Below are 26817 nucleotides of genomic sequence, written 5' to 3' on the forward strand. Positions count from 1 at the left end.
AACATAAAGTGTAATAAAAAATATATTGTATATAATATACTGGCAATTTTCGTTTTGCATATAATTTCACCATGTTGTGATAAGGAATAATATAATTTTAAAAAAATAAAATAACCACGAATTAATAATATGCATATAAAATATTTTCTTTTAAAATTTTTTTTTCACATTTTCAGATTTCTTATTTTCAATAAATATTTTATAAAACTGTCATATTAATTTATAAACATATGTAAATATAAAAAGTGACAAAATATAAATAAGTACCATCAAAAATTAAAGTTATAAAATTCCTACTTATAAACATTACTGATATAATTTGATATACTCATATCTCATTCACATTTATTATTTCATATATACTATAAGTCATATTATAAGTAACACATCAAAATGCAACACCAAGATCTTAAGCCAGTTATATGGACCAAAAATGACAAAAAAACGAAACCAAAGAATATTGACGAGGCTCGTAAATTAGGTATGGATGTTGAAGTGGAAAAAAAATTCTTAGGAGGTAAAAATAAATCATGTAAAGGAAATTTAATAATAGAAAATAAAGCGAAAATTGAACAAGAGACGGAAAATTTTAAAATCGATAGAGTTACACCTGCTTTTTCAAGAGCTTTACAACAAGCTAGAATGGCTAAAAAATTAACACAAGTCCAATTAGCAAGACTTGTCAATGAACCTGAAAGTGTTATTAAAGAATATGAAAATGGTAAGGCAATACCAAATAATATGATTATTCAAAAACTAAATAGAGTACTAGGTGTTAATTTACCTTCTCCAAAAAAAAAATAATATGACCAAAAAGTATTAGGAAGAAATGAATAGGGCATAATTAATTGTGCATATAATTTTGGAACCTATTGAACATGCCGAATGGATATGGAGTATGACCTATTCCACAAGCTAGCCAAACATCATCATATAAAAAATGTCGTGTATATACAACTTGTAAACAAACACAACAACGATTTTGCTTATTTATATAATTCAGACATAAACATATATTTTAAAATAGCTATATATAATGCATAATACAAAGATTATGTATTATTATATAAAAAAACTGATTTTGATTATTTTAAATTATTATATATAATTTATAAAATCAGGATTTTTTTTTTCATTCCTTAATTTTTAGCAATCATATTTATGTCTTATCATTATTATGTTAATAAATATTTACTTTTAATTTTTTGTATTTTTATTTTTTTAATTTATAATATTTTGGAATATTTTATTATTTTTTATTTAAATTAAAAAAAATATATATATGATGATGTAAATACATAAAATATGATGGTCGTATTAAATGTTAAGTTTTTCAATGTTTTGTAATTTTAATTGTAAAATGAATTTTCGAAAAAAATAAAATAATAATAAAATATATCCAATCATTATTTATATATGTACACACACTAGTGTCTCTCAAAACATGTATGTGTATCCAGGGGTATCCAAGTTTGTGTCATACTGAACTGGACCTACATATATGTAACTATCGTTGTAAGCCCACTGCAACAAAAAAAAACAAAAATATATACATATATATGTACATGCCCATTTTATATGGATTAACTAGACATGCTATGATCATAATTTTTTATCTACATTTTCATTTTTGTCAATTTTTGGCTTTACCATATTTGCATTGTACTTGATCGTTACCATTTGGCATGACTTCATTGATATGGGGACAGGGGAAACGTAGTGGTACTAAAGGGGAATAAGCAAACGCGTGCATGTGCAGGTGCATATATATTTACACGTACATACACAATATATATACATATGTATATTTTTTTGTGGGCCAGCTTTTGCTACCTTTTTGAACTTCTCCAAGTCGTTTTGATTGTTTATAAAGTAAAACCCGGGGTACAATGAGCTGCTCCAATTTTGTTTGCTCAAGCTTAACTGCCTAACGGATGTTACATAATTAACCAAATTATTTTCGACAGCTATTCCTGCTAACAAGCCATGTGAAAAAGCCAATGAATTATCAAAATGTGTAGGTATAGAACAATTAATTTCTTTGTCAATATTTTTAACTATTGTATTAAAATAAAATAAATAATTAATATCACTATATATTTTAATATTCTTTTCTGTTATTGTATTTGTTAAATTATTCATATGATTTTTATAGGAATATATTAAATTATTATTTTTATTTTTATCCATTATATTTTTTATATATTTTTTAATTTCATTTATTAGTAATATTTCAAAATCTGAATCTATATCTTCATTTAACCGTTTCTCTTTTATCAACAATTTTTCTTTAACTGATTTGGTGCAGATCTTAAGCACCTCGATGCTCTCTTTGGTCAGCAGCTTTTCGAGTCTGCAAATTGGGGGAAGTGAAAAGTGTAAGTGAAAAATGTAAGAAGTGAAAGGTGTAAGAAGTGAAAAATAAACATGCACACAGTTCATGCAGAACTAGTCAAAGAGAATATAATTGCATTTTATTTTTCGGATTACTGATCAGAAACAAGCTCCTGGTTCACAATCTGTGCGACTTCCATTTCCGTTTTCACATTATTATCAACATCTTTGCATAAGTCATCAAATTCTTTAATACAAAATAACAAATTTGACGTTAACAAAATAACTCCATAATTTTTCTTCCTATTTATTCGCTCGATAATAACTAAAGACATGTATTCAATTATGGTAAATAAATTTATAAGATGACCTACTACTACTGGTTCACCAATACAACATATATTACAATGAGTTTCCAATTGAATAGATAATAATAAGGAAGAGGATATATTGGCTGGTATTTTAACAATATAATAATATTTATTTAAATTAATAGAACAGCGTTGTATGTTACTAACTATGTTGCTAATGATATGAACTGTTGTATGATATCCTATACTACATTCAATTAAATTTTTATCATAACTGTTATAAATAGATATAGGAACTGTTATTATTTTTATATTAATATTTTTTTTTATAAATATTTCATTAAGTATATTCATAGTTGATATAACTTTTTCATCACCAATAAAAACTAAATTAATTATTTTATTATTTTCACATGTCTTTATAATTTTATCTATATTATCTGATTTAAAGAGATTATAAATATGTGCAACTTCATTCTCAGTTGTATTGTAAGATGGTTGACTTCCTAATAATGGGAACCCACCTAAATTTATTGAACTCTTTATATTATTATCATTTATTATGCATATTTCATTATTTAACAATCCTTTTATTCCTTTTATAAAACCAATTAATTTTAAATTATTAATAGATAGTCGTTGATGTAATCCAACTAAAATATTATTCACTCCTGGAACTACATGAGATAGCATAACAACGCCAACACTTTTACAAAAAGGTTGATAAATATTATCATTTCGATTTGTGTAACTATAATTATTAGGATATTTGTTTGTTATATTTTTTGGCATCCCTTTTGATATCATTTTTGTGTTTATTGAATTTTCAGCTATGATATAAAAATCAGTTATTTTGTTAATATAATTAAAGGTATCACAATTTATTTTATTTCCAAAATTGTTCTCTATAACATCAATAGTTGTATTATGTCTTATTAAATTTGTATTAAATTTTATGACACCTTTTGTTAATATATTTTCAATTTTTGATAAACTATTTAAATGTTTATAATAATTACAATTAAATGTTTGTTCATTGTTTTTATTAAAATTATGAATATTTATTTCATCTGTTTTATCATAATTTTCTATATCATTATGTATACCAGTTATTGTAAAATTTATTTTGTTGCATATTTCATTTTCCATTTTAGATTTATAGATTAATATATTATCATTAGTGGATATTTTATTTCCTGACTTGTAATAAGAAAATAACTTTTCATGTTCATCTTTTGCGTAATAATTATATTGTATCCCACTTAATATTCGATAGTCATCATTTTCCAAATATCTTTGTCTCAAATCTTTATACTTTAAGAAGTATTCATCATTGAGGTTTACTTTTTTTGTTTTTGTTTTTATTTCTATATTTTGTTTTTCCATAAAAAATTTATTATATTCATAATGTTCACAACAACTTGTCTTTTCTTTTTTTCCTTCCTTTACAACTTTAACAAACTTGTAAATTGGAATTCCAACAATTTTAATCTTGTTTACATTAGAAAGTATATGTTTCAAATTTGTCACAGCACACATATATCCATTATATTTATTTATCACCATTTCGACACATCCGAATCCTAGTATATAACTATAAGCACAGTCAAAATTTGTTGGTAATGCACTTGTAACTTCATTTCCATAGCAATGAGTCACAAATTCAACCTCTTCAATTTTGTCATCAATTTGGTTTTTAACTAAAAAGGCCAATAGCTCTTCAACCCCCAGGTTGGTGTACTAAGCAGGTCGAAAAGGGAAAAAGAAAAAAAAAAAAAAAAAAAAAAACATAAAATTATTTGAATTTATAAATTTTTAAAAATGAGTTCACTTTCCACGGATGGTGAACTAACTTGGTGAACCCCTCACAAGCAAAACAAAACACAAGTGGCTCCCACAAATGAACAACACATGCATAAAACAAACGAAATAAAGACAGAACTTAATTTTCATTTTTTTGTAAAGACTTACTTGAAAATTGTTTGAAAGAATTTCTACTAAAAATTGGTTTTGAAAAAATAAAGGAAAAGATTGAAAAAGATTTAAATTTTCTTTATCCATATTAGTATGAATATAAGTTTTAAATGTGTTTATAATTTTGGAAGAAGGGGAATAAATATATTCTAAATTAGAATTGCAATCTTTGTTATTTTCATTTTTAATGAATTCTGTTTTAAAATGTAAAAACAAATTTACTAATTTTTTAATGTCTTGAATATTTTTTAAAATACCTTCAGGAATTATTATAATACCATATTTCTTCTCTCCATTTTTATATCTTATTTTTATAGAATCAGTAATAAAATTTACCAAATCATTTAATGTCATTTTTTTTTTTTTTATTTCTTCTGATATTAAAACAATATTAGCTTTTGTTTGAAGAAAACATTCTAAAGCTATATGACTTGATTTATTACCAACGACTTTAACAAAATGATATCCTTTTTTATATGTTTGTATATATGACATTAAATAACTTATATATTGACATGTAGTAAAAATGGTTGTATCAAAACCTAAGGAACATTCAATTAGTTCGTTTTCTATTTCATTATGTATACTTTTCGGTATACTAATTATTTGTGTTTTTTTTTTAGTTCGTCTAATTTTTTTAGGATGTTTTTTTTTAACTTCTTCATCACTTATATCACTTACAATAGTATATGTACTATCTTGATGATCTATATATTCATTATTTTGATTTTCTATAAATATGGATGAAGATAATTTATTTGTATTGTCATTTGGAATATTACATGGGTTAGTTATAGATGATATATCTACTTCATTCTTTGTAAAGGTGTCTAAATTGTTATTATTTGTTTTTACAGAATTATGAACAAACTCAAAATATTCAGATAATATAGCTACTTCTTTATTAGTGTTTGTACCCCCAACTATTATTAAACCGTTTAGATCTAAATGTCTACATATTTTAAAACATCTTTTTATATTTACATGATTTTCTTCCATATTATTAACACCTTTATTTATCATATCAAAACCACCACTATTTCTAAACATACTTATGTATTCGTTTTTTAATTCCATAAAATTATATTCATTAATTCCTTCAAACCCATTTATAAAACCATATAATATATTTTTTTTATTTTTTTTTTTTAAACAATCTAAAGTCCCACATATAACATTATGCCCCCCTGGGGCTTGTAAACCAACAAATAAAATTCCTAGTTTTATTATATCATCATCATTATATATATTTATCATTTCTTTAATAAATGAGTTTGATGTACTATTGCCTTTAGAAATCGGATCCGATATATTTGTTGACATTGTTTGATACCAACGTAGTTCATTATGATTTTCCAAACTTGTATTATCAATTTCCAATGTTATTAAAGGGTTTTTAATTATATTAGGAAAATACTTTTCTAACCCCTTTTCATTATTATTTAAGATTATATCATTTTCTTTTATTATTATTTTATTTTTTAGAATACTTGGTAATGCTATTTTATGTCTTCGTCTTTCTTCTTGTAGTTCACTTAAATGTATCTGCGCATTTTCTATGTCCATTATTTCTTTAGCTGAATCTGGAAATGCTATATTTTATACGGAATAAATATACCACTTAAGAACAGGGAAGAAAAAACAGGCATAAAAACAAGTCGGCAACTTTATCTTCCTGAATAATTATTAATACATAATAATTGAGAAGTAACTACCTTAAAAGGGGTTCATGCCTAATTGATATGTAAAAACATATCTAAACAAGACAGAAACAAATTAAACATGTATTTCAAACTAAAACTGGGATAGATCAATGCATAAGCATACACATACACTATGCCGATTGAATTTTTAAATTTTTCATTTGTATGTCTTATTTTGCATAATGTTAAACTAATTAAAAAAATGTTTTATTTTATATTTTGTAGCATACAAAAATATAATGTTTTTTATTGTATAAATGAATAGATTGTGAAAAAAATATAAAACACATGTATAATAATATAAGGTGTATGCTTATAAATGTAATAAAAAAAATAAAGGTAAAATATAGAAATTACACAAATTTATAGATTAGTATTTTTATATAATAAATTTTTTATGTAAAAAAAATTATATGTATAGTGCCAATTATATATGTGTGCATACAAGTCTTACATTTATGTATCATACACACAATTTAATGTAAATACACTAAATTTCCATTTTTCCCATCACAATCTATTGAAATATAAAATGATGGATAATATAGGATTAAAAAAAAAATAAAAAAATTATGCACCTGTAAATAATATATCCATTATGTACTTTAGTACATACTCTATGCCTGTATAAAAAAAACAAAAAAAATATATACATATATAAAGATACAAAACAACAGTCGGGGTGTGTAGAAAATTGATTTGGCTAGCTTTATATCATATATACCTTCATGCTGTAGCTTGCTTATAGCGCTAAAAATGGAAATAGAAAATGATAAATAAGTAAATAGGCAAAAAAATAAACAAGTAAATGTGTTTATTGAAAAAATAATTGCACACGCCACAAGAGGGTATATATATACAGATTTACGCAATTTATGACCAAATGTATATACACATAAATATTATATATAAATACAAATGAGTTAATATAAACATTTTGTAAGCTATTTTTTTTTTTTCTTTCATTTTTTTACTTTATTATTTTTTCCTTTTGGGCTTGTTCATATTTATTGTAGTGCTCTTTAATATTATATTTCTCATATATACTATCAATAATTTTAACACTTGCTACATTATTTTTTCCATAATTTTTTATTATTTTTTCCTTATCCGATTCGGAACATAATTCGAAGGCCTGGAAAGGGGAAAATATGTTTTGCAAAAAAAAAGAAATAAGAATTGCTCGTTTAATAGAAAAATCAAATTCATGTAATTATATATGTATACATTTGCATGCACACCTTTACTAATAGCCAAGTTAATTTATTGTTTTGAATGTCCGATCCTATTTTTCCCGTTTGGGTGAAATCTTCATAAACATCCAAGTAGTCATCATGTGCCTATAAAATAAGGGGAAATTTTATTAAAAGTGTAAAAAAAATATGAACAAATTAATATAAAAAAAAATTATAAGAATAAAAACAAACTTGGAAATATTCCCCCATCATAATAGAAATGTCTTCAATCTTTTTGTATAGTAAGTTATCCATCGCAATTCCAGATAAGTGCATACCTATTGTAGATAATAATTATAAAATTCAGGAGTATATGTTATGTAGTTATATTGTTTTCTAACTATTTTTTATGAATATTTAAAGCCATTGCTTATCTAACCACAGGAAATTGGCAAAAAAAAAGAATAATATGCAGTTTTATGAACAACGACATTTTTGTAAACGTCAAAATTGATCATCTTGGTATTTATCGCAGCTTGCTCTGGAACGGTAATATTATTTATGTCAACCCCATTGTTTGGGTCTGCATATTTATTAGAAAATATATTCGTATCAAGGTGTTGGCCAATTATTGTTTTTAAAACTGTATCTCTAAATGCTGCAATTATATTATTATAGCATGCATCATTTCCTAAGTATATTTCAATAATTCTGTAAACAATCAAAAATAAAAATATTATTTATCAAAGGGTGGGTTAGTATTTCCAATTGATATTGTGCAACCACTTTGTATATACTCGAATTCGATCTATGCTTACTTGTAGATGGCATTCGACAAAAGAAGGCAATCATTTACTGCGTTTTTTGTCTCAACATCTTTTAAAAGGTACCTATAACCCAAACAAAAATAGGAACGAATATATAAAATGAAAAAATAAACTTATGCTGTAAAATATGTAATAATTTTCCATACCAGCAATGTTTATTTCTCCTGGTTTCTCCTTTATCCATAATATCATCAGCAACTAAGAAAGATGCTTGTAATATTTCTATACACCAAGCTGAATAAAAAACAAATAAGAAAAAGAAAATATTGAAAAGTTTCTAAAATAGTTAATTTGCTGTATTTAAAAATTATAAGTATTAACCTAAACATGCTGCTTTTTCCCACTCTGAATTATTAATGTCTCTATTTTTCACATACTCATAAATTAATATAACTAAAATGCCTCTATTATTTTTGCCCCCTGATAAAATAAAAACGGGAAGCATTTTTGTAACTATATTTATCATGCCTCTCTACAGATATATAATCATACGGTCATATACACACATTCAAAGCGAATCATACCTAAACAATTATAATCAAATAACACTTTGTAATATTTTAAAATGTGTTGTTTTATGTGATCCTCTAATACAAGTTCGCCTATATGTTCAAGGAATGCATCTCTATACTTATCATACATCTGTTTGGGGGAGGTAAATAATTATGTGGGTGTGTTATATGTATATATGCATAATTTAGAGACACTGGATGGGTTGGAAATATGAACAGTTTGTTATAAAACAAAAATAATGTACTTTATAATTTTTCACTTTATCATATTATACATGCTTATTCTTACACTTCTAAAAAACTCTAAGCCGCTATCGGCTTCATCTGCTACTGTTTCTTTTTCCATACTTTCCTTTTATATATATAATTTTTTTTTATTATATAGTGAAATATAAATATGCAATTTTATTTTGAATTTCGATTTACACTTCAATTGAGCAAGCACACATAGTTTAAAATATCAATCGAATTATAGTTATCATTTCAAAAAAGTTCGAAAAAATATTTAAAGTGTGACCCTTTATATATATAAATAATTACATTTTGTATGGGAATATGATAATATTGTGAATTTTTTAACTTTTCTTTTGTTTATATAATTAATTTTAGAGAAATGGCTATGTATATCATAAATATGCCATATGTTGTTTTGTGTATCCTGTTCTTTATAGTAATAGCTATTTAATTCAATATTATTTTTTAGAGTCGTGGTAAAAATATTACCCAATTAGTAATGAATTAATTCCATGTTTGTTACGAAAAATTTATTCATATTGCATATCATTTCAAAAAAAAAAAAAAAAAAAAAAACATAATAGCATAACAAATAATAAAATTATATATACATATTTGAATATGCAAACGAATATATATAAACCCTCAAATTTTATACAACTGAATAAATAGCATGGGGTAAATACACTTATATATTATGTTCTGGAGAAGAACACGAAATTTCTGCAATGTTAATTTGAGAAAAAAAGAATAAGCATATCTCGTTTTTTTTTTATGATTGATTCAAATCCTTTCGTTATATAATATAGCTAACAATATGCTAGAAGAAAATAATATATATATACGTGTTCAATATTAGGGGTAAATATTTAGGCATCTTTATTTGTTTGTAGTGTATTTGATTAAAATGGATAGCGACATAATTGATGAAGAATTTGTATATGGAAAAGATATAGAAAAAATAAAAAAAAAAAAGGAATTAATTTTAGATTGCTTAAAAGAAATAAATGATCCAGACCTAAAAAGGAATATAGTAGAACTAAATTTTGTTCGTAATTTAAAAATAAAAGAAAATAAAAATGGAAAATATAATGTCGAATTTGATTTAAATTTGACAACCCCTGCTTGTCCTGTCAAAGATGAATTAGTATCAGAGTGTAAACAAAAACTTAATGCATATGATTGGATCGAAGATATAAATATTAACATTACATTTTTTAGTTTTACCGAAAATGATCGAAAGAAAAATATAAAGAAAATTGAAAATATTATATTGATATATAGTTGTAAAGGGGGAGTAGGGAAATCATTTTTTTCTGTTAATTTTGCTTATTATTTAAAAAAACAAGGAGCAACGGTTGGACTTTTAGATGCTGATATTAATGGCCCAAGTTTACCAACACTGCTACCCTTTGATCATACATATGCTAAATTTAAAATTCATAAAAAAAAAAAAAATGGTGTGAATAGTAAAATATTTTATGAACAGGAAAAAGTAAACGATATAATAAACGAAGATAAAAATCATACTTTTTTAAAAAAAGAAAGTTATCAGGAAAATTATTTTTTTGATACAACAAAGAATGGGATGAAAAATATGAGCAATGCCAAGCTAGTAGAAGACAACCACGATGAAGATTTAATTTCAACGAATAGTAATTGTAATCATAATGGTGAAAAAAAAAATAATAATAAAATATATAGCGGTTTATTTGAATCCTATACAAATGAAGAAATTGAAAGTGAAGGCAAAAAAAATGGTATTGCCGATAGTCAAAAAGAAGAGAGAGATGATTATAGAGAAGATGATGAAGAAGAATTTGCAATACCATTAATCGAACCATTGATATATAAAGATGTAAAATTGATGTCATATGCATATATAAAAGATAAACAAAAGTTGGGTTTCGCTTCTTTTAGAGGACCAATATTAAATGAATTAATTAATGAATTTGTTCATAATGTAAATTGGGGAGTATTAGATTATCTAATTATTGATATGCCTCCAGGTACTAGTGATATACATTTAAATTTATTTGAATCTGAACGCATTGATGGTATTATTATGGTTACTACCCCAAATGATTTATCTATTAATGATGCCGAGAAAGGAATAAATATGTCTAACTACTTTAATATTCCTATTATCTGTTTAATTATAAACATGAATTATTTTATTTGTGATAATTGTGATAAAAAACATTATATTTTCAACAATTGTGATATTAAATCTTTACAAAAAAAAATAAGTAAAATATATGAATTCCCATTTCATCCCCTTGTTCCAAAAAATGTATATTTCAATACTGATTGTGATAATATAGAAAATAAAGATAAAGAAAATGATCGTAAATTTCCATTTATACTTTCCTTTGAGAAACATTATTTAATTGAAAAACTCGAAGAGATATTTGAAAATGCTACAAGAGAAATTTCAATTATAAAATATAATCATACCTTAAATTTACCATCTATACAACTTTATAATAAATATTATATTCAATTAAGTTTTGATTCAATTCAAAATAAATATGTTTTTTCAGATGATGTATTAACTTGTAATTGTAAGGATATACGTTTAAAATGTGCTTGTGATATATGCACAAATTTAAAAAAAAATAATACACAAAAAAAAAAAAATCTAAAAAAATATATTTTTAATCATAATATATATGTAAAAGAAATAATCAAATTAGGCGCATACAATGTTAAATTTATTTGGTCTGATGATCATGTTTCTATTTATTCATATTCATATCTAAAACACATATTCCAAAAAAAAAAAATAACGGGCCCAATCCCATATTGCAGCTCTAACAATATATCCAAATATGATTGGTAAGTAATGAATTATCGTTTTTTTGTGCTTCTTAAAAAAGTCTAATTATTCTTAAAATTGTGTGTCTACACATTTTAATATGGAAAGATGGGATTTCTATCTCTCTGTAATTTTTATAAGTTTGATAATCCACTTGTTTGTTCATCATATTTTTCGTTTTCACATTATTTGCATTTTCCCACCATCATCATTATTATTATTACTATTATTAATTTTTTCTTGATATTTTAACAATTTGTTAAACCCATATTTGCATTTATTTAAACACATTAATATTTGTCATATACATACTTGAGATAGCATGATGTTATTATCACATGAACACCCATGTGAATTTGTTTGATAATCGATTGTCACTTCGTTCTCAAAAGTATGAATAGGTTCATTTTTCTATATTAATAGCAGTGGAAATTCAAAATGGGCATATAAAAAATGAAATTAAATTCGGTTGGTTATACTCTATGTCAGTATATTTTATAGATTCACCACCCATTTTATTTTACGCAATAAGCAAAAATGGGTTGTATGATAAAATACGTTAATTTTGTATAGGATATAAATATTTTTTTACATAAAAACGGGATGTTTATTTTTTTCATTTTTTATGGAAAGAAAGGCGCAAAAAATATATATAATATAATGAAAAATTGACGTATTTATTTCAGGTATAATAACCCATATACACAATTCTTACACGTATACTATTGTACATGTATATGCGCTTATTCTTCTTCCAAGTCATAATATAAATGAACACTTGATAAAAGAAAAAAGAAAAAAATAACGAACAAAAGATAAACTTCTACATAATGAAAGAGGGGAAAATCAAACATGAAATAAAATGCACACACATGTGCATATTCCATAAGACAATTAAAAATTATCAAAACGGATTTTCATAATAAAAAATAACTATAAAAATGGCAACAAAACGAATGTGGTTTTCCACAATAATTTTTATTTTAAGGACTAGCTATTTTGATCATCTATAACATACATATAACAATGTATTTTTGATATATGCACATGCATAGGTATGCATAATATATAATCCGATTTAAAGACAAAATATGATTAGGCTATAGTAGCATGTCCTTTGGATATTAGGACTCTCTATTGGAGATTTTTTTTTATATTTTTTTATTAAGGTGAATTAGGAATATTTATATTGTTGGGTTGTGGTTCATAAGCAGGTGGAATATTAGTTGAATTATTTTGCTGAATATTATTATAGTAAGATTGTATTTTAATTATTTCTTCAATAGATTTTGTTATTTCATCAACATTCATTATATCTTTTGGATTTAAAAAATTATTATAATTCTTTTTTGACCATGTACTTGGATCGAAATAAATCCAAGATGAACATTTTTCTATTTGTGTTAAATTATTAGTAGTATTAGGAGTAAACCATTTTTTATATCTAATATGATATAACCATTTTCTTATGTATAATTCAGAAGCTGCATAAACTTGTAAAATATCTCTTGGTAAATTATAAAAAATATAGAATAATGTTTCTGTTTGTAATTTTAATAATAAAGATAAACGGACTTGAAATTGAGTATTCATATATGATTCAGGTCTTACAAAATAATCATCTTTCATAGTTGGATTATCTGATATAGGGGATGTAAATGAAGGGAAGATAAAATCTGGAGAATTTAAATTTAATCCTAGTGTTGTTAAATCGGTTCCTAAAGATAGTTTATTTAAATGAGAATCATTTGCTTTTATTGATTTTAGTATACCTAAAATACCATAATTATTTCTATTATATATTTTTGATCTTTCTGTTGTTTCGTACAATATTTCTTCCAATGGTAGATCGTCATTATTTTCTATATCAGAGGTATTTTCTTTTTTTCCGTTTGTTTCTACACTATTTGAAGAAATATTTATTTTATTTTCATTATTATTTTTTTTTTTCGTTTTCTTTTCTGTATGTGTTTCTTTTTCTGAGGTTTGTCTACCACCTGCTTCTTTCTGCACATTTGCAATTTTTATGCCATTTTCTTTGTTATTATTTTTTTCGATATTTGTTTTATTTGATTCTTTTTTCTTTATATTTTTATCATTATTCCCTTTTGTATTTTCGACTTTTTTATTCACGTTTGTATTTACTATTTCATTTTTATTTTTCGTATAATTATAATCGTTATTACTCGTAGGGCTCGCACTTAATGATGAGTTTAAATTATGTTCGTTTGTTTTTGCAGATTTTTTATTTTTTTTTCCCTTTGTATTTTCATTGCTTATAGTATTAGAATTTTCAGGTTTGTCTGCAATTTTATCTTGCTTATTTTTATGATCATCATTATTATTTTGATTATTTTCATTTTCATTTTTTTGTTTATTCTTATTATTTCTATTTTCCGAATGTGTCTGATTTGGATTATTTTTCATATGTTTGATATTGTTATCTTTTATTGTATTGGTTTCTGAATTTGAATTTTGTTCATTCTTATCATTTTTTCCTTTTCCTTTTGTTTTTTTTTTATTTTGATTTTTTTCAATATTATTATATTCGATACATGACGATTGTTCTTCACTTTCCCCTGGAGCAATATTACTTGGATCAGAAGAATTACCTATTTTTTCATTGATTTTATTTTTATCATTTTTTGCATTCTTTTTCTTTTTATCATTGTTTGCATTTTTTTTTGTTTCCTTTTGTTCGATAGATTTATTATGAGTTAAGTTTGATTTTGCACAAGTTGGTGAAGAGGGAATTTCACTGTTTTTATCGGTATTCCAACTTTCATTCATATTATTAGAATGTTCTACACCAGATCCAGAATTTTTATTTACAACGTTCGTATTATTTTCTTTATTTTCATTATGATTTTTTCCAAGTTCTTTAGAATTTGTATTCAAACTGTCTGTCACATTTTCACTCGTTTCATTGTTAAGGTTTTCTTTATTTTCATTTTTCTCATTTTCAGCTACGTTTTTTTTTTTCTTCTTTTTAAATAAATTTAAGAATGTTTTGGTTTTTTCCTTTGAATTTTCGTTATTTTCTTTATCCATGCTTTTTTTTTACTTTTTATTTACCCTATACGCATATGTATGTGCATCTATGTATACCCCTATATGTATTGTGTGTATACTATGCTTTCATACCTTATGTATACGTATTAATATAAAGTATGTTAATTATTATGTACACAAAACAAATGATCAAATATTAATTTTAGTATATTATCTGCATATATCTTACATTATTTGTTTACCTAAAAAATGTATAAATAAATCAAAGATCCATGCATATATGTAGATGCATAATTCTTGTATACTTATACACGTGTATATATATTTTTTTTTTTACTTTTTTTTTTATATGTATATCATTTATTTTCTATTTATAATGTATAGCTCGTTATTTGTTTTATCGGAATCATTGTATTTATTTTATTTATGCATATGTGTACAATATTATATATTATTTTTTTCTTTGCATTTATTGGAACGTCAAATATTACACATATATGATAGCCAATTTTTTTAAGATATGCATATTTTGTTTCTTCGTTTTAAAGTGTATTATATTTAGTTTTTTTTATTTATAAATTATTTATAATTTATAAATTTTGTAAAAATACGCGATAAAGCAATGACCTTTTTATATTCATGCATTATATAATTAAATAACTGTACGCCTACGTTATTATAGGTATATACATTAAGATTGCAAAATCGTAGATAGTGTAATTTGTTAAATTATGGTTCATGAAAAAAAATATAATAAATAAAAAAAGTACATAAACGAGAGAATTATTATGCCATACATATATAGGAATAAATAGATGTGTATAATTGCTTGTTTCAAAGTACTTGGAAATAGCGAATTCAAAAACATAATAGAAATATTTTATTCCTTTAATATGCTTGATAAACAAGGGTATATATATATAAAAGAAAAATAATCTTATAGTAAATACAAAGTAAACAATAGATTGAGCATTAAGGTTTTTTAGCTTTTCTATTCGCTAGTTGCCATCATGATATAACTATATTTAGGGTATAAGGGAAAAAAATGAAAAAAAAAATTTAAATAAAATAAATTATAAAATGTTTCTTGTAGTTTATATTGAAAAAGCAATGAGTTTGACTTTATTAAATTGCTTACATATATTACACATTAGCTATTTTGAATATGTAAACATTTTTCAAAAAATAACGAAAATAGTGATATCACATTATATGTGTATTTTTAGCCTTATCATAAAAAAATATAAAGATATATATGTCTGCTATAGGTATTTTTTAAATAACCTAAAATTTGTTTTATTCCAATTCATAATAATACAGTTGTATTTGGAATATTGTTAATGTTTAAAAAAGAAAAAAAAAGAAATTCTAGTACTATTCATGATCATTTAACAATATATATATATTTATTTCCATTCTTTCTTATAAATTGTTTTTTCCTTTGTTGCTATATAAAACAGAGGTGTTTCTATATTTGATTAGCAGCTGGGGTATATGCTATATATTATATACATATGTGTGTGCAAGTGAAAATGTGTATGTAAATATATGAAGAATAATTAAAAGGCAACCCATTAATGGGTGTAGTAAATACTTAATTATTCAATTAAAAAATTGTTATTTTCTTTTACTATTTGATAATATAACTTTTGAATTTTATTTCATTTATTTTGTAACATTTATAATGTGGGCTCGTACATTATTTCCCATTTCAATGTTTCGTAGAAAAAGTTAAAAATAAGAAGGACAAAAAACGAACTTAGTTTGGTCAAGCATTTACGAATTAAACATTGTATTATTAATAAAGCCTTTATTATAATTACAATTTTCGGTTAAAGATATATAGAATATATGATTATTTTATTCTTTACATAGCTAAAACTTTATAATAATTGGAATATATTCAATATATTTTTATATTTTACAAACCTTAAATTAATAAAAAAAATGCAGCTAATATATTTTTATCAATCTTTTATGTGAACGAAAAAAAAAAATGTGGCTTGGAACATGTTATGAAAATTTTTGAATATTCGTAAATATATAATTTTGAGCATACTAAAAATTTTATTACACTTTTTATTTCCCACACGTTAAAGTAAATTACAATGACGCCCTTTAATTGAAAATTAATATTATATCGTTATTAATTCTTGTTTTATTTTTTATGTTTGCTTTTTTTATCTATTATTTGTGTTGACAAAATAATGCAAAAAATAAAATATACGAGTGTGACATATCTAATTATGGTTCATGCATTTATGTAAAAAATTTTAATAAGCATTTATTTATTCCTTATAAGGTATTCAAATTAATAACTTAAGGACAATTTTCTAAAAGGCCATAAAAAGAAATTGGAAGAAATACAAATTGACAAAACACATGTAAAAAAAAGACGATAAGAAAGGAGTTACATATACAATAATATGAGAAAAAAAACAAGACGGAAAAAAAGGTAATACATTATTATACTTTCTAAAATGGAACTAAAAATAGGGATAGTTATATATTTATTGGTAGCAATAAAATGTGTAATTGGATCAATTTATTTTTCGGGTGTAGACATAAAAAATATGAAAAGTAAATATGATGAAATAAAAAATAGTAATAATAAAAAATATGTAAACGAAATATTATTAAAAGAATTAAAAAAAAATAATTATATTAATAGTAATGTTATAGCATTAAGTACATCAAGACATTATTTTAATTACAGACATACAGCTAATTTATTAATTGCATATAAATATTTAAAAAATAATGGAGATATTATAGATAAAAATATTTTACTTATGGTACCATTTGATCAAGCTTGCAATTGTAGAAATATTATAGAAGGTACAATTTTTAAAAAATATGAAAAATTTCCAAATGAATATCTTAATAAAAATATGGAAGAAAATTTATATAATAAATTAAATATCGATTATAAAAATGATAATATAAATGATGAACAATTAAGAAAAATTATAAGACATAGGTACAACAGTTTTACACCTTCTAAAAATAGATTATATACTAACGAATATAATGAAAAGAATTTATTTATTTATATTACAGGGCATGGTGGAATAAATTTTTTAAAAATTCAAGAATTTAACATTTTAAGTTCTTCTGAATTTAATTTATATATTCAAGAATTACTTATAAAAAATATATATAAAAACATTTTTGTAGTAATCGACACATGTCAAGGTTATAGTTTTTATGATGACATACTAGCATTTATAAACCAAAATAAAATAAAGAATGTTTTTTTATTGTCATCATCGGATAGAAATGAAAACAGCTATAGCTTTTTCTCAAGTAAATATTTAAGTGTTTCAACGGTAGACAGATTTACTTATAATTTTTTTGATTATATGGAAAACATCCATCAAATGCAATCAAAAGAAATATATAAAAATTTGAAATTATTTTCATTACAAAATATATTGAATTATTTAAAAACAAAAAATTTAATGTCACACCCCTCAATAAATAATTCAAAATTTAATGTATCATCATTTTTACATGATCAAAATATTATTTTTTACGATTCAAGTATGTTGTTTCCAAAATTTTTTATTAGCAAGCTTAATAATACAAATGATTCCAACAACAATCATGATAGTGTTCATTCCGAGCATGCATGCTTTGGTTATTTAGGTATATGTGGTCATATAAAAAGTCAAATATATTTAAATATGGAAAGTTTATATCATGATCGAAGTTATTACAACAACGACGATGTGCATAATAGTTATGAAATTTATTTCACTGATATAGGCTTTAATTTTAAATATTTTGATATATATTATATGATAACATTTTTGATTTTGTTATTTTTTATTTTACTTTTTCTTACACTATTTGTATTAAACTAATTTGTGTGTGCACATTGGAATATATGCATTAACCTGTTTTATACTTTACATTTTATCAAATTTATAGCATATACTTCATTATTATCAACGAATAGCATAATTGCCTTTTTGTTATCATTTTTTTGATATGTTGATTTGTTTAGTTTCTTCTTTTTTCGTAATTTTCATTAAAGAGTAGAAAGACGCATTCTTTGAGCATAATTTATATGATAAATATTTTTTTAAAGGTATAAAAAAAATAACTATATATATATGTTTATATTTATAGACATACAAAAATAGAAAACAAAAACTGCATATATATGCCCATTTTAATATTATATTTTTCAGGAAATACAAATTTAAATATATATTTTAATCCACATTTGTATAATAATTAGTTGTGCTATTCATGCACTATTCTAAATTAGTATTAAAATGCGGGTATTTTTTTTATGCATATAATATAATATTTTTTAGTATAAATCAAATATATTGCATAGTTACAAAAAACAATTAAATGGGCATCATAATATATTTATCTGCATACATATATTTAAATAGCAATGTTATAAATATACACATTCCTTAATTTTTTTATATTTATTTTGTTCTTTAAAAGTTGGAAAAATTAAATAATCACGATATTATTTATATATAGTATCATGTAAAGTTAATGAAAAATACTACACTCAAAATATTATATGTTTAAATGGAATACAAATAATAACAAATGTTTTAAAATTACACATTTAGAAAAATTTAATATATGCAACAAATAATTGCAGATTTTATATTTTATTTGATATATATTATACCGTTTTATTATTTTTTTTTTTTTGTTTGGTGGTATTTTTAATAAAATACACAAAAACCCCCGTCTATAAAAATTAATTAATTCCGAAATGCATCAACATAATTTTTAGTTTTTATTTGTCAATGTGTAAATGCATACATATATGTATTTGGATATATATAATTCATAATTTATACGTTATATATATATATTGGATTTCATTCCTACAGTTTGTATAACAGTATTTATAAGTGCACGAATTTTTCCGTCTGATTTCGTATGATATACGTTTGTTGTTTGTTTTTGTTTGAAGCATCAGCTTGAAATATACACATTTTAATATAACTAAATAATTTGACTATTATATTTGTTACTTATCTTATGCATATTGAAATCGTCAGAACAGGAAAATGAATATAAGACACGTAGACGGCTGTGAATATAACGAAAAAGAAAATGATAAAGAATATAAAGATGAAATTAAAAGGGTTACGGAAAATTTAATAAACGAAAGGAAAAAACATTTCCAAGAGCAAGATAATTATTGTAATAATACACCGATATCTGCATGTCCTAATATTTTTTGTAATATATATACAGATTTATATAATTGGTTTGGATTTAAAAATTGTAAAAAGATAGATACAGAATCTTTAAATACATGTTTTACGGATATAACAAATGGGGGTGTAGGATATTATGAAAAGTTGATTGTATTAGGAAGTAGAATTTTAGAATTATATAGTGAATTACATTTTTTTAATAAATACAATTATGAAAAAGATAAAGAAATTGTTCAAGATTTACATAAAAGTCTTACACCAATCAAAGATGTCGTTTATCATTATTTATATGTTCAAAAAAGAAAAAATCGTATAATATATAAAAATAGTTTATATTTATTTGGATATTCTTATTTATATACACCTCTATTTTTTAATAATAAAAATTCTATTATAAAATATGTTAAAGCATGTATAGCATATTCAGTTAAATTTAGTGGAGGAAATATTTTTTCATGGATGCCAGTTTTAATAGAGCATATATATTATTCTCAAAAATTAAAAATTTCAGACATAGAAGAAGAAAATGAATTATTACAAGACTTGCAAGAATATTTTGGTTATCAGTTTGATTATATATTACCTAGAATAGCTGAATGTTTTAGTCATCACAATCTGTATATTAAAAATTCACATCTAACAGGATTACATATTATTCGTATCTTTGCCAATGACTATTTTTCCCTTTTAGCTGATGTAAGCAAAATCGATAAATATGCATTCGCGTGCTAATTTTTATGACCTAGTATTTTTTTCCTTCTTAGTTGCACAAACAAATTTATAATGCATTACTACGAATTCATAGAATTGCACATGCATATATGCATATAATTTATTAACATTTTTTTTTACGTTTTTTAGGACGTAAACATTGAAGGAAAGGAAAAATCTATATGGGTGCGAGAAGAAACCGATGCATTTTTAAATTCCATGTGCATAGAAATATTTAGTGGGTGCATGGTATCGTTAAATAAATATTTAAATGAAAAAAATGTGAAGATATCTAAAATAAGAGATATTTTTGAGATGATAGTATCATCATGTTGGGTTTTAGGAAATGAAAAAAGAAATAAAATATGGGTAAGTGCATTAATACAAAGATTAAGACAAGTTCAATTGTTAACTCAAATAACTACAATAGAACAATGGTCTTATAGTATAAAAAAATATAATGATATGAACATAAATAATTTTGTAAAAGATATTTACAATTTTAATAACATAAATGGAAATATATTATCTCCCTTCCAATTACAAAATCTAAATATTTATTTACCTCCTAAAGAGACAAATATTAAACAAATCCCATATTATACAACATTATCCGATAAATATAAAAATCGATTTAAACAAGGCACTGGTCAAATCGAGCAAGAACATCCAAATGGATGCAAACTTTATGATGTTTTAAGTAATATTACAAATAATATACAAAAAAGTTTTAAATCTAGAACCCCAAAACATTTCCAAACAACAATAGTAAAAAAATCTCTGACTCCAAATCAAGCAACTAATTTTCCAGGTAAAAAAATACAAATAAAAAGAAAAAATAATGAAACAATTTTTACACAAAAATATCCTTTACTATAAAAAAAATACATATATATCCATACATCTTTATAAACACAGGTATGCAATTTAGTAATTTTAAGACAGAAGTGACTTTTAATGAAGTTCCAACGAACATTATTAGCACTGGGCATTTAGACCATTTAAAGTATAGCCAAGAAAATAACAAAAGTGTTTCAAAAAACGAAAATAATAAAATTCCCGTTAAAATAAAATATATTAAAGATTCAAAAGATGATGATAAATCAAAATATGTTATAGAAATCCCAAAAAAGGAAATAAAAGGAAAGAATAGCAAAGATCATATAAAAGCTGGTTAGAACAAATCAAATAAATAATTTCATGTTAATAATTTATGGGAACATAAAATTATTATTTTGAAAAATACATTTACTCCATTGCATCATAAATTTTGGCATCACAAAAAGTTGTTTTTTTTCCTTTGTATATGATGTCATCGTGTATATATTTAATTATGTATACATGCATATCTAATATCTGTTTCTTTTTTTTCAGTGTTATGGGGGAATCGCAACAAAGGGTTAGAAATTAAGCTTCCCGTTGAGACAAACAAAATAATATAAAAGCGAATTAAAGGATAAGTAAAAAATATGGCATGCTCCATAATTCTTTATAATAGTATACCGTTTAATATATGTATAAAGTTAAGAGTAAATTATATATTCCAGACTAATTCATATTATAAATATGATTTTTGTAAAATAATAAATTATGTACTATATTATACGTATATGCACAACATAGTTGTATTTATTTTTTTCACACTTTTTTTAAGTACTGTATTTTAATATTTGTTCTATCCATATATGCATACATGTCTGCATATAATTTTGTGTTATCCCTAAATTATAAACATTATTTTTTACATAATTCATATATATGTTTTTTTCGAATGATATAAGAAAATCACCATAGTATCGATTTGTTATTATTTTTAAGGATGCTAAATTTTCCATTTTATATATAAAAAAAAAACAATAACATAAATATATGAAGTTATAAAAAAGGATAAAAGTCTCATCTTTTTCATTTATATAATATTGTGCCATCATATGTTTAACAAATCATAAAAATATAACGACATAAATTGTGGTCATTTCAAAATAAATACATAAATATTTCTGAACAAAAGAAAAAAAATATATAATAGTAAATGGTGCTACTAAATATAAGAATGCCACTGTTTTATTTTTTTTCTTTATTACTTTTATTAAAAAACAAATAAATAAAAATAATTTTTGGAAATGTATTATATGAAAATTAATACATATATAATATTATGGTAAGGGATATATATATGCAAGCAAAAATTACGAAAAAAAAAATATATTATAGAAAAAAAATCGCTATAAAAATAACAGTGCCATATTTTTCATTCGTATGCAGGCAAATTTTAATGCTATATGCATGGGGGAAAAACAATAAAAAAAAATATTAAATATGCATATAATAATATTTATGTTATAAAATATTAAGGCATAAAATATTATGTTATAATTAAATAAATAAAAGATATTTTTTTTAAAAGAACCATACTAATTTTATATATATTTTTAGATATAAAGTTATGTAATTAAAATATAACATCCATATATATAGAAGTAATTATTTTTTTAGATTGGTGATATTACTGTAATAGTGGAATAAATCAATATAATGGAAACATAAGTATTTGCATACAATAATATATATTATATTTTTTATTTATTTGATTTTTTTTATTAATTTGTTTTTTATTCAAATATTATAGCGTAAGGAATATTAAAAATATTAAAAAAAGAAAATATACAAATAGTATTAAAAAAAAAAACAAAAACAAACAAAATGGATAAGCTCATGACAAATAATAAAGTTGCATTGTCAATTGTTTTGGTTGGAGGTCTATGCTCTTTAGCATTATATCAGATGAAAAAAGGTTTAAGCCTTAGGCATTTTTTATTTTCAAAAAAATGGTTTAGTGAATTTTCTTTAATGTGGCCCGGCCAATCATTTAGTTTGGAGATTAAAAAAATTTTATACCAAGGAAAGTCAAAGTTTCAGGTATGATTTATTTCGCATTTTTTATGTTTTATGACTATATGCATATATGTATTGCATACTTGTTTACGCATTGAAAGTGTAGTTAATTTGGTTAATGCATACTTTACGAAATGATGTATTTTGCCTTATCACTTATTTTTATTGCCCATTGCTATTTTTATAGAATGTTATCGTGTTCGACAGTACAACATATGGAAGAGTACTAATTTTAGATGGTGTTATACAACTCACTGAAAAAGATGAATTTGCATACCATGAAATGATGGCACATATTCCTATGAATGTAGGAAAGGATGCAAAGAATGTTCTGGTCGTTGGAGGAGGAGATGGTGGTGTAATCAGAGAACTATGTAAATATAAACATATCGAAAATATAGATATTTGTGAGATTGATGAAATGGTTATTGATGTTTCAAAAAAATATTTTAAAGATATAAGTAGTGGCTATGATGATAAAAGAGTAAATGTATTTATTGAGGATGCTAGTAAATTTTTGGAAAATGTAACTAATACTTATGATGTTATAATTGTAGATAGTTCAGACCCTATCGGACCAGCTGAAAGTTTATTTAATCAAAACTTTTATGAAAAGTTATATAATGCTTTAAAACCAAATGGATTTTGCGTATCTCAGGTATTCAAATTTATTCCTATTGTTTCTTAGTTGTGCATTATACATATTTCGCGTCGATTTTTATTTCTACGTAATGTATAATACATTTTAAATTTTCTATTACTAATTCGTTTTTTTCTTTTCTTTTCTTTTTTTAATAATTCCCCCTTCCCCGAATAATAGTGCGAGTCTATGTGGATACACGTTGGAACAATAAAAAGCATGATTGGATATGCAAAAAAATTGTTTAAAAAAGTTGAATATGCAAATATTAGTATTCCCACGTATCCATGTGGATGCATAGGTAAACTATGTTTTACAAAAAAAAAACACAATAATTTTATTCGATTATATGCATTTCTTTTGTTTGATTCCTTTTAATAAATTAAAACAGCATAATTAATTATACTAAGTGTTTTGTGAATTGATATATATTTACATATTTTTTATTATCCTTTTTTCTTTCCCTAGGATTATTATGCTGCTCTAAAACTGATACGGATATGTCAAAACCAACCAAAAAAATAGAATCCAAAGATTTTGGTACTTTGAAGTATTACAGTTATGAAAATCATTCTGCCGCATTTAAATTGCCCGCATTTGTTTTAAAGGAAATTGAAAATGCATAAAAATATGTTTATTTATTATTATATTTTTTTATATATAATACTATTATGCCAAGACACTAATATATATTAATATTTTTCGTTATATATTGTCAATATAAAGTAAAAACCTTTTGAAAGCCTACATTTCTACACACCAAGATAAGTATATATGCTATGTTATGTACACCATATATACTAGATTTGTACAGTTATAATATATGCACTTATTTATGTAAACATTTATGTGAATTTTAAAAACTTTTCTATAAAAAAATATAAAGCTAATTTTAATTAAAGTTTTTTTATATGCCTACGCAAAAAAAAATGCATATTAAAAAATAGGGTTTCTCACACAATTTTGTGTAGATAATAACATGTAATTCGTAAAAATAATAAAACAAATTAAATAATAAACTATACATATTGTTAAAAGTTTTTGACAAAATTGTTATGAAATATGTCTGCTGGTAAGCAATTTTTAAAACAAACACAGAAAACTCGCATTGAGTTTTCATTTAAACTAAAAACAAATTTTAATAAAATTAAAAGTTAGGGTACAAATTAACATATTTGTGACAGTAAAATTATGGATTTTGTATACGATTAGCAATTGATTCAGCAACGTCAGGCTCAAGAAATTTTAAATCGTGATCACAACTTCCATCATTTTTACTTATATTTATATCGAAATAAAGACATTTATGTTTACATAAATCCGTATAGTCTTCATCTCTTGTTTTAATAAAATAACCTTTAAAATTTATAGCTGAATTATTTACAAGCGCTTTAAAAGTCTTTTTTGCCTTCTCATGAAACTCTCTATCTTCTGGTCTTAGTTCGTATTTTATTAAGTCTAGTTTTAATTTTTTGTCAAATTCATCATATATCATGGCTTTTAAATCTTTAGTTAATTTCCTTATAGTGGCATAAGGCCTTTTTTTAAAATTATATTTATGCATATATTGTGAAACTAAATATTTAATATTATCCTTTATATAAGCTATAAAATATTCTGAACCTTTTATTAATCCTTCGTGACCTTTTTTAGATAATTTTTTTTTCAAGAGTCGAGAAGAATTATCTATGGATATATCAAAGTCTGTAATAATCCAGTGGTACTTACTACCTTCATATGCATATTTTATGTTTTCTGATTCATCATGAACAATATTATTAATTATATATAAATATTTATTATCCCTTTTTTCACAATGTGAGAATGTTGCAGTTGGTTGAGCTACTGAAATATATCTAATCAACTGTGGTCTTCTATTATTTGCACCTTGAAAAGTTGCAGCCTTAACATTTGAAAAAATTACTAGTATGAAAAATGATAATATAATATTCATCATTTTCATAAATAATAAAATATGCAATCTTAAAATACGAGTTTAGTATATATACATATTTAAAGGCTTATATTAAAAAAATAATTATTTTTATTTACAATTATTTTATAATATTAAAAAAAGGCTTGTGTTTATTTTTATGTAAGGAAATAATTAAAATATGCATAAGCATACTTCAATTTGAATAATAAAATAAACATATAATTAGAATAATTTTTCCTATTTTAATATCAATAAAAATTAATCACTATATTTAGCAACATCGTAGTTGCATTATTATATATTGCTAACATATATGTAAATATATTCTAAATATATTTATAGATATTATTAATATATAGATAAATACAATGTATTGCAATATTATCGTTTTTTTACGCTAGTTTTACTGAGGATAACTAAATATATATTATGTGGCATCAGAATGAAAAATATATTTTAATTTTTCATAAGTTAATTTTAAAACAACATCAAAAGTCATACTCTTCCAATAATATATGTTATATGCATATT

General features: G+C 23.2%; 9 protein-coding genes across 9 annotated transcripts; 5 read left to right on the forward strand and 4 right to left on the reverse strand.

Moving 5' to 3' along the window:
- Positions 1 to 393: 393 nt before the first annotated feature.
- Positions 394 to 804, forward strand: PCHAS_0924400 (multiprotein-bridging factor 1, putative; the record flags this gene model as incomplete). The annotated part of the gene is made up of 1 exon (XM_740857.1): positions 394 to 804. One exon carries the CDS (start codon positions 394 to 396, stop codon positions 802 to 804), a length of 411 nt encoding a protein of 136 aa, XP_745950.1.
- Positions 805 to 1437: 633 nt separating this feature from the next.
- Positions 1438 to 6185, reverse strand: PCHAS_0924500 (ATP-dependent 6-phosphofructokinase, putative; the record flags this gene model as incomplete). Its single annotated transcript, XM_016798161.1, has 5 exons — positions 1438 to 1524; positions 1651 to 1725; positions 1834 to 2353; positions 2491 to 4385; positions 4617 to 6185. 5 exons carry the CDS (start codon positions 6183 to 6185, stop codon positions 1438 to 1440), a joined length of 4146 nt encoding a protein of 1381 aa, XP_016655405.1.
- A 707-nt stretch (positions 6186 to 6892) lies between these two features.
- Positions 6893 to 9182, reverse strand: PCHAS_0924600 (bifunctional farnesyl/geranylgeranyl diphosphate synthase, putative; the record flags this gene model as incomplete). Its single annotated transcript, XM_016798162.1, has 11 exons — positions 6893 to 6945; positions 7047 to 7072; positions 7297 to 7457; positions 7564 to 7662; positions 7750 to 7835; positions 7937 to 8208; positions 8316 to 8387; positions 8471 to 8558; positions 8646 to 8744; positions 8849 to 8966; positions 9126 to 9182. 11 exons carry the CDS (start codon positions 9180 to 9182, stop codon positions 6893 to 6895), a joined length of 1131 nt encoding a protein of 376 aa, XP_016655406.1.
- Positions 9183 to 9977: 795 nt separating this feature from the next.
- On the forward strand, positions 9978 to 11912 carry PCHAS_0924700 (Fe-S cluster assembly protein, putative; the record flags this gene model as incomplete). The annotated part of the gene is made up of 1 exon (XM_731906.2): positions 9978 to 11912. The coding sequence occupies one exon, from the start codon at positions 9978 to 9980 to the stop codon at positions 11910 to 11912; it is 1935 nt and encodes a 644-aa protein (XP_736999.2).
- A 1140-nt stretch (positions 11913 to 13052) lies between these two features.
- On the reverse strand, positions 13053 to 14939 carry PCHAS_0924800 (CCR4-NOT transcription complex subunit 2, putative; the record flags this gene model as incomplete). Its single annotated transcript, XM_016798163.1, has 1 exon — positions 13053 to 14939. The coding sequence occupies one exon, from the start codon at positions 14937 to 14939 to the stop codon at positions 13053 to 13055; it is 1887 nt and encodes a 628-aa protein (XP_016655407.1).
- A 2441-nt stretch (positions 14940 to 17380) lies between these two features.
- Positions 17381 to 18766, forward strand: PCHAS_0924900 (GPI-anchor transamidase, putative; the record flags this gene model as incomplete). The annotated part of the gene is made up of 1 exon (XM_016798164.1): positions 17381 to 18766. The coding sequence occupies one exon, from the start codon at positions 17381 to 17383 to the stop codon at positions 18764 to 18766; it is 1386 nt and encodes a 461-aa protein (XP_016655408.1).
- A 1185-nt stretch (positions 18767 to 19951) lies between these two features.
- Positions 19952 to 22257, forward strand: PCHAS_0925000 (conserved protein, unknown function; the record flags this gene model as incomplete). The annotated part of the gene is made up of 4 exons (XM_016798165.1): positions 19952 to 20800; positions 20966 to 21626; positions 21734 to 21988; positions 22190 to 22257. The coding sequence occupies 4 exons, from the start codon at positions 19952 to 19954 to the stop codon at positions 22255 to 22257; spliced, it is 1833 nt and encodes a 610-aa protein (XP_016655409.1).
- A 1261-nt stretch (positions 22258 to 23518) lies between these two features.
- PCHAS_0925100 (spermidine synthase, putative) lies at positions 23519 to 24976 on the forward strand (the record flags this gene model as incomplete). The annotated part of the gene is made up of 4 exons (XM_738510.1): positions 23519 to 23734; positions 23898 to 24368; positions 24531 to 24651; positions 24819 to 24976. The coding sequence occupies 4 exons, from the start codon at positions 23519 to 23521 to the stop codon at positions 24974 to 24976; spliced, it is 966 nt and encodes a 321-aa protein (XP_743603.1).
- A 563-nt stretch (positions 24977 to 25539) lies between these two features.
- PCHAS_0925200 (fam-d protein) lies at positions 25540 to 26313 on the reverse strand (the record flags this gene model as incomplete). Its single annotated transcript, XM_738512.2, has 1 exon — positions 25540 to 26313. One exon carries the CDS (start codon positions 26311 to 26313, stop codon positions 25540 to 25542), a length of 774 nt encoding a protein of 257 aa, XP_743605.2.
- Positions 26314 to 26817: the final 504 nt, after the last annotated feature.

This window comes from Plasmodium chabaudi, assembly GCF_900002335.3.
Source record: "Plasmodium chabaudi chabaudi strain AS genome assembly, chromosome: 9".
Taxonomy (NCBI): Eukaryota; Apicomplexa; class Aconoidasida; order Haemosporida; family Plasmodiidae; genus Plasmodium; species Plasmodium chabaudi.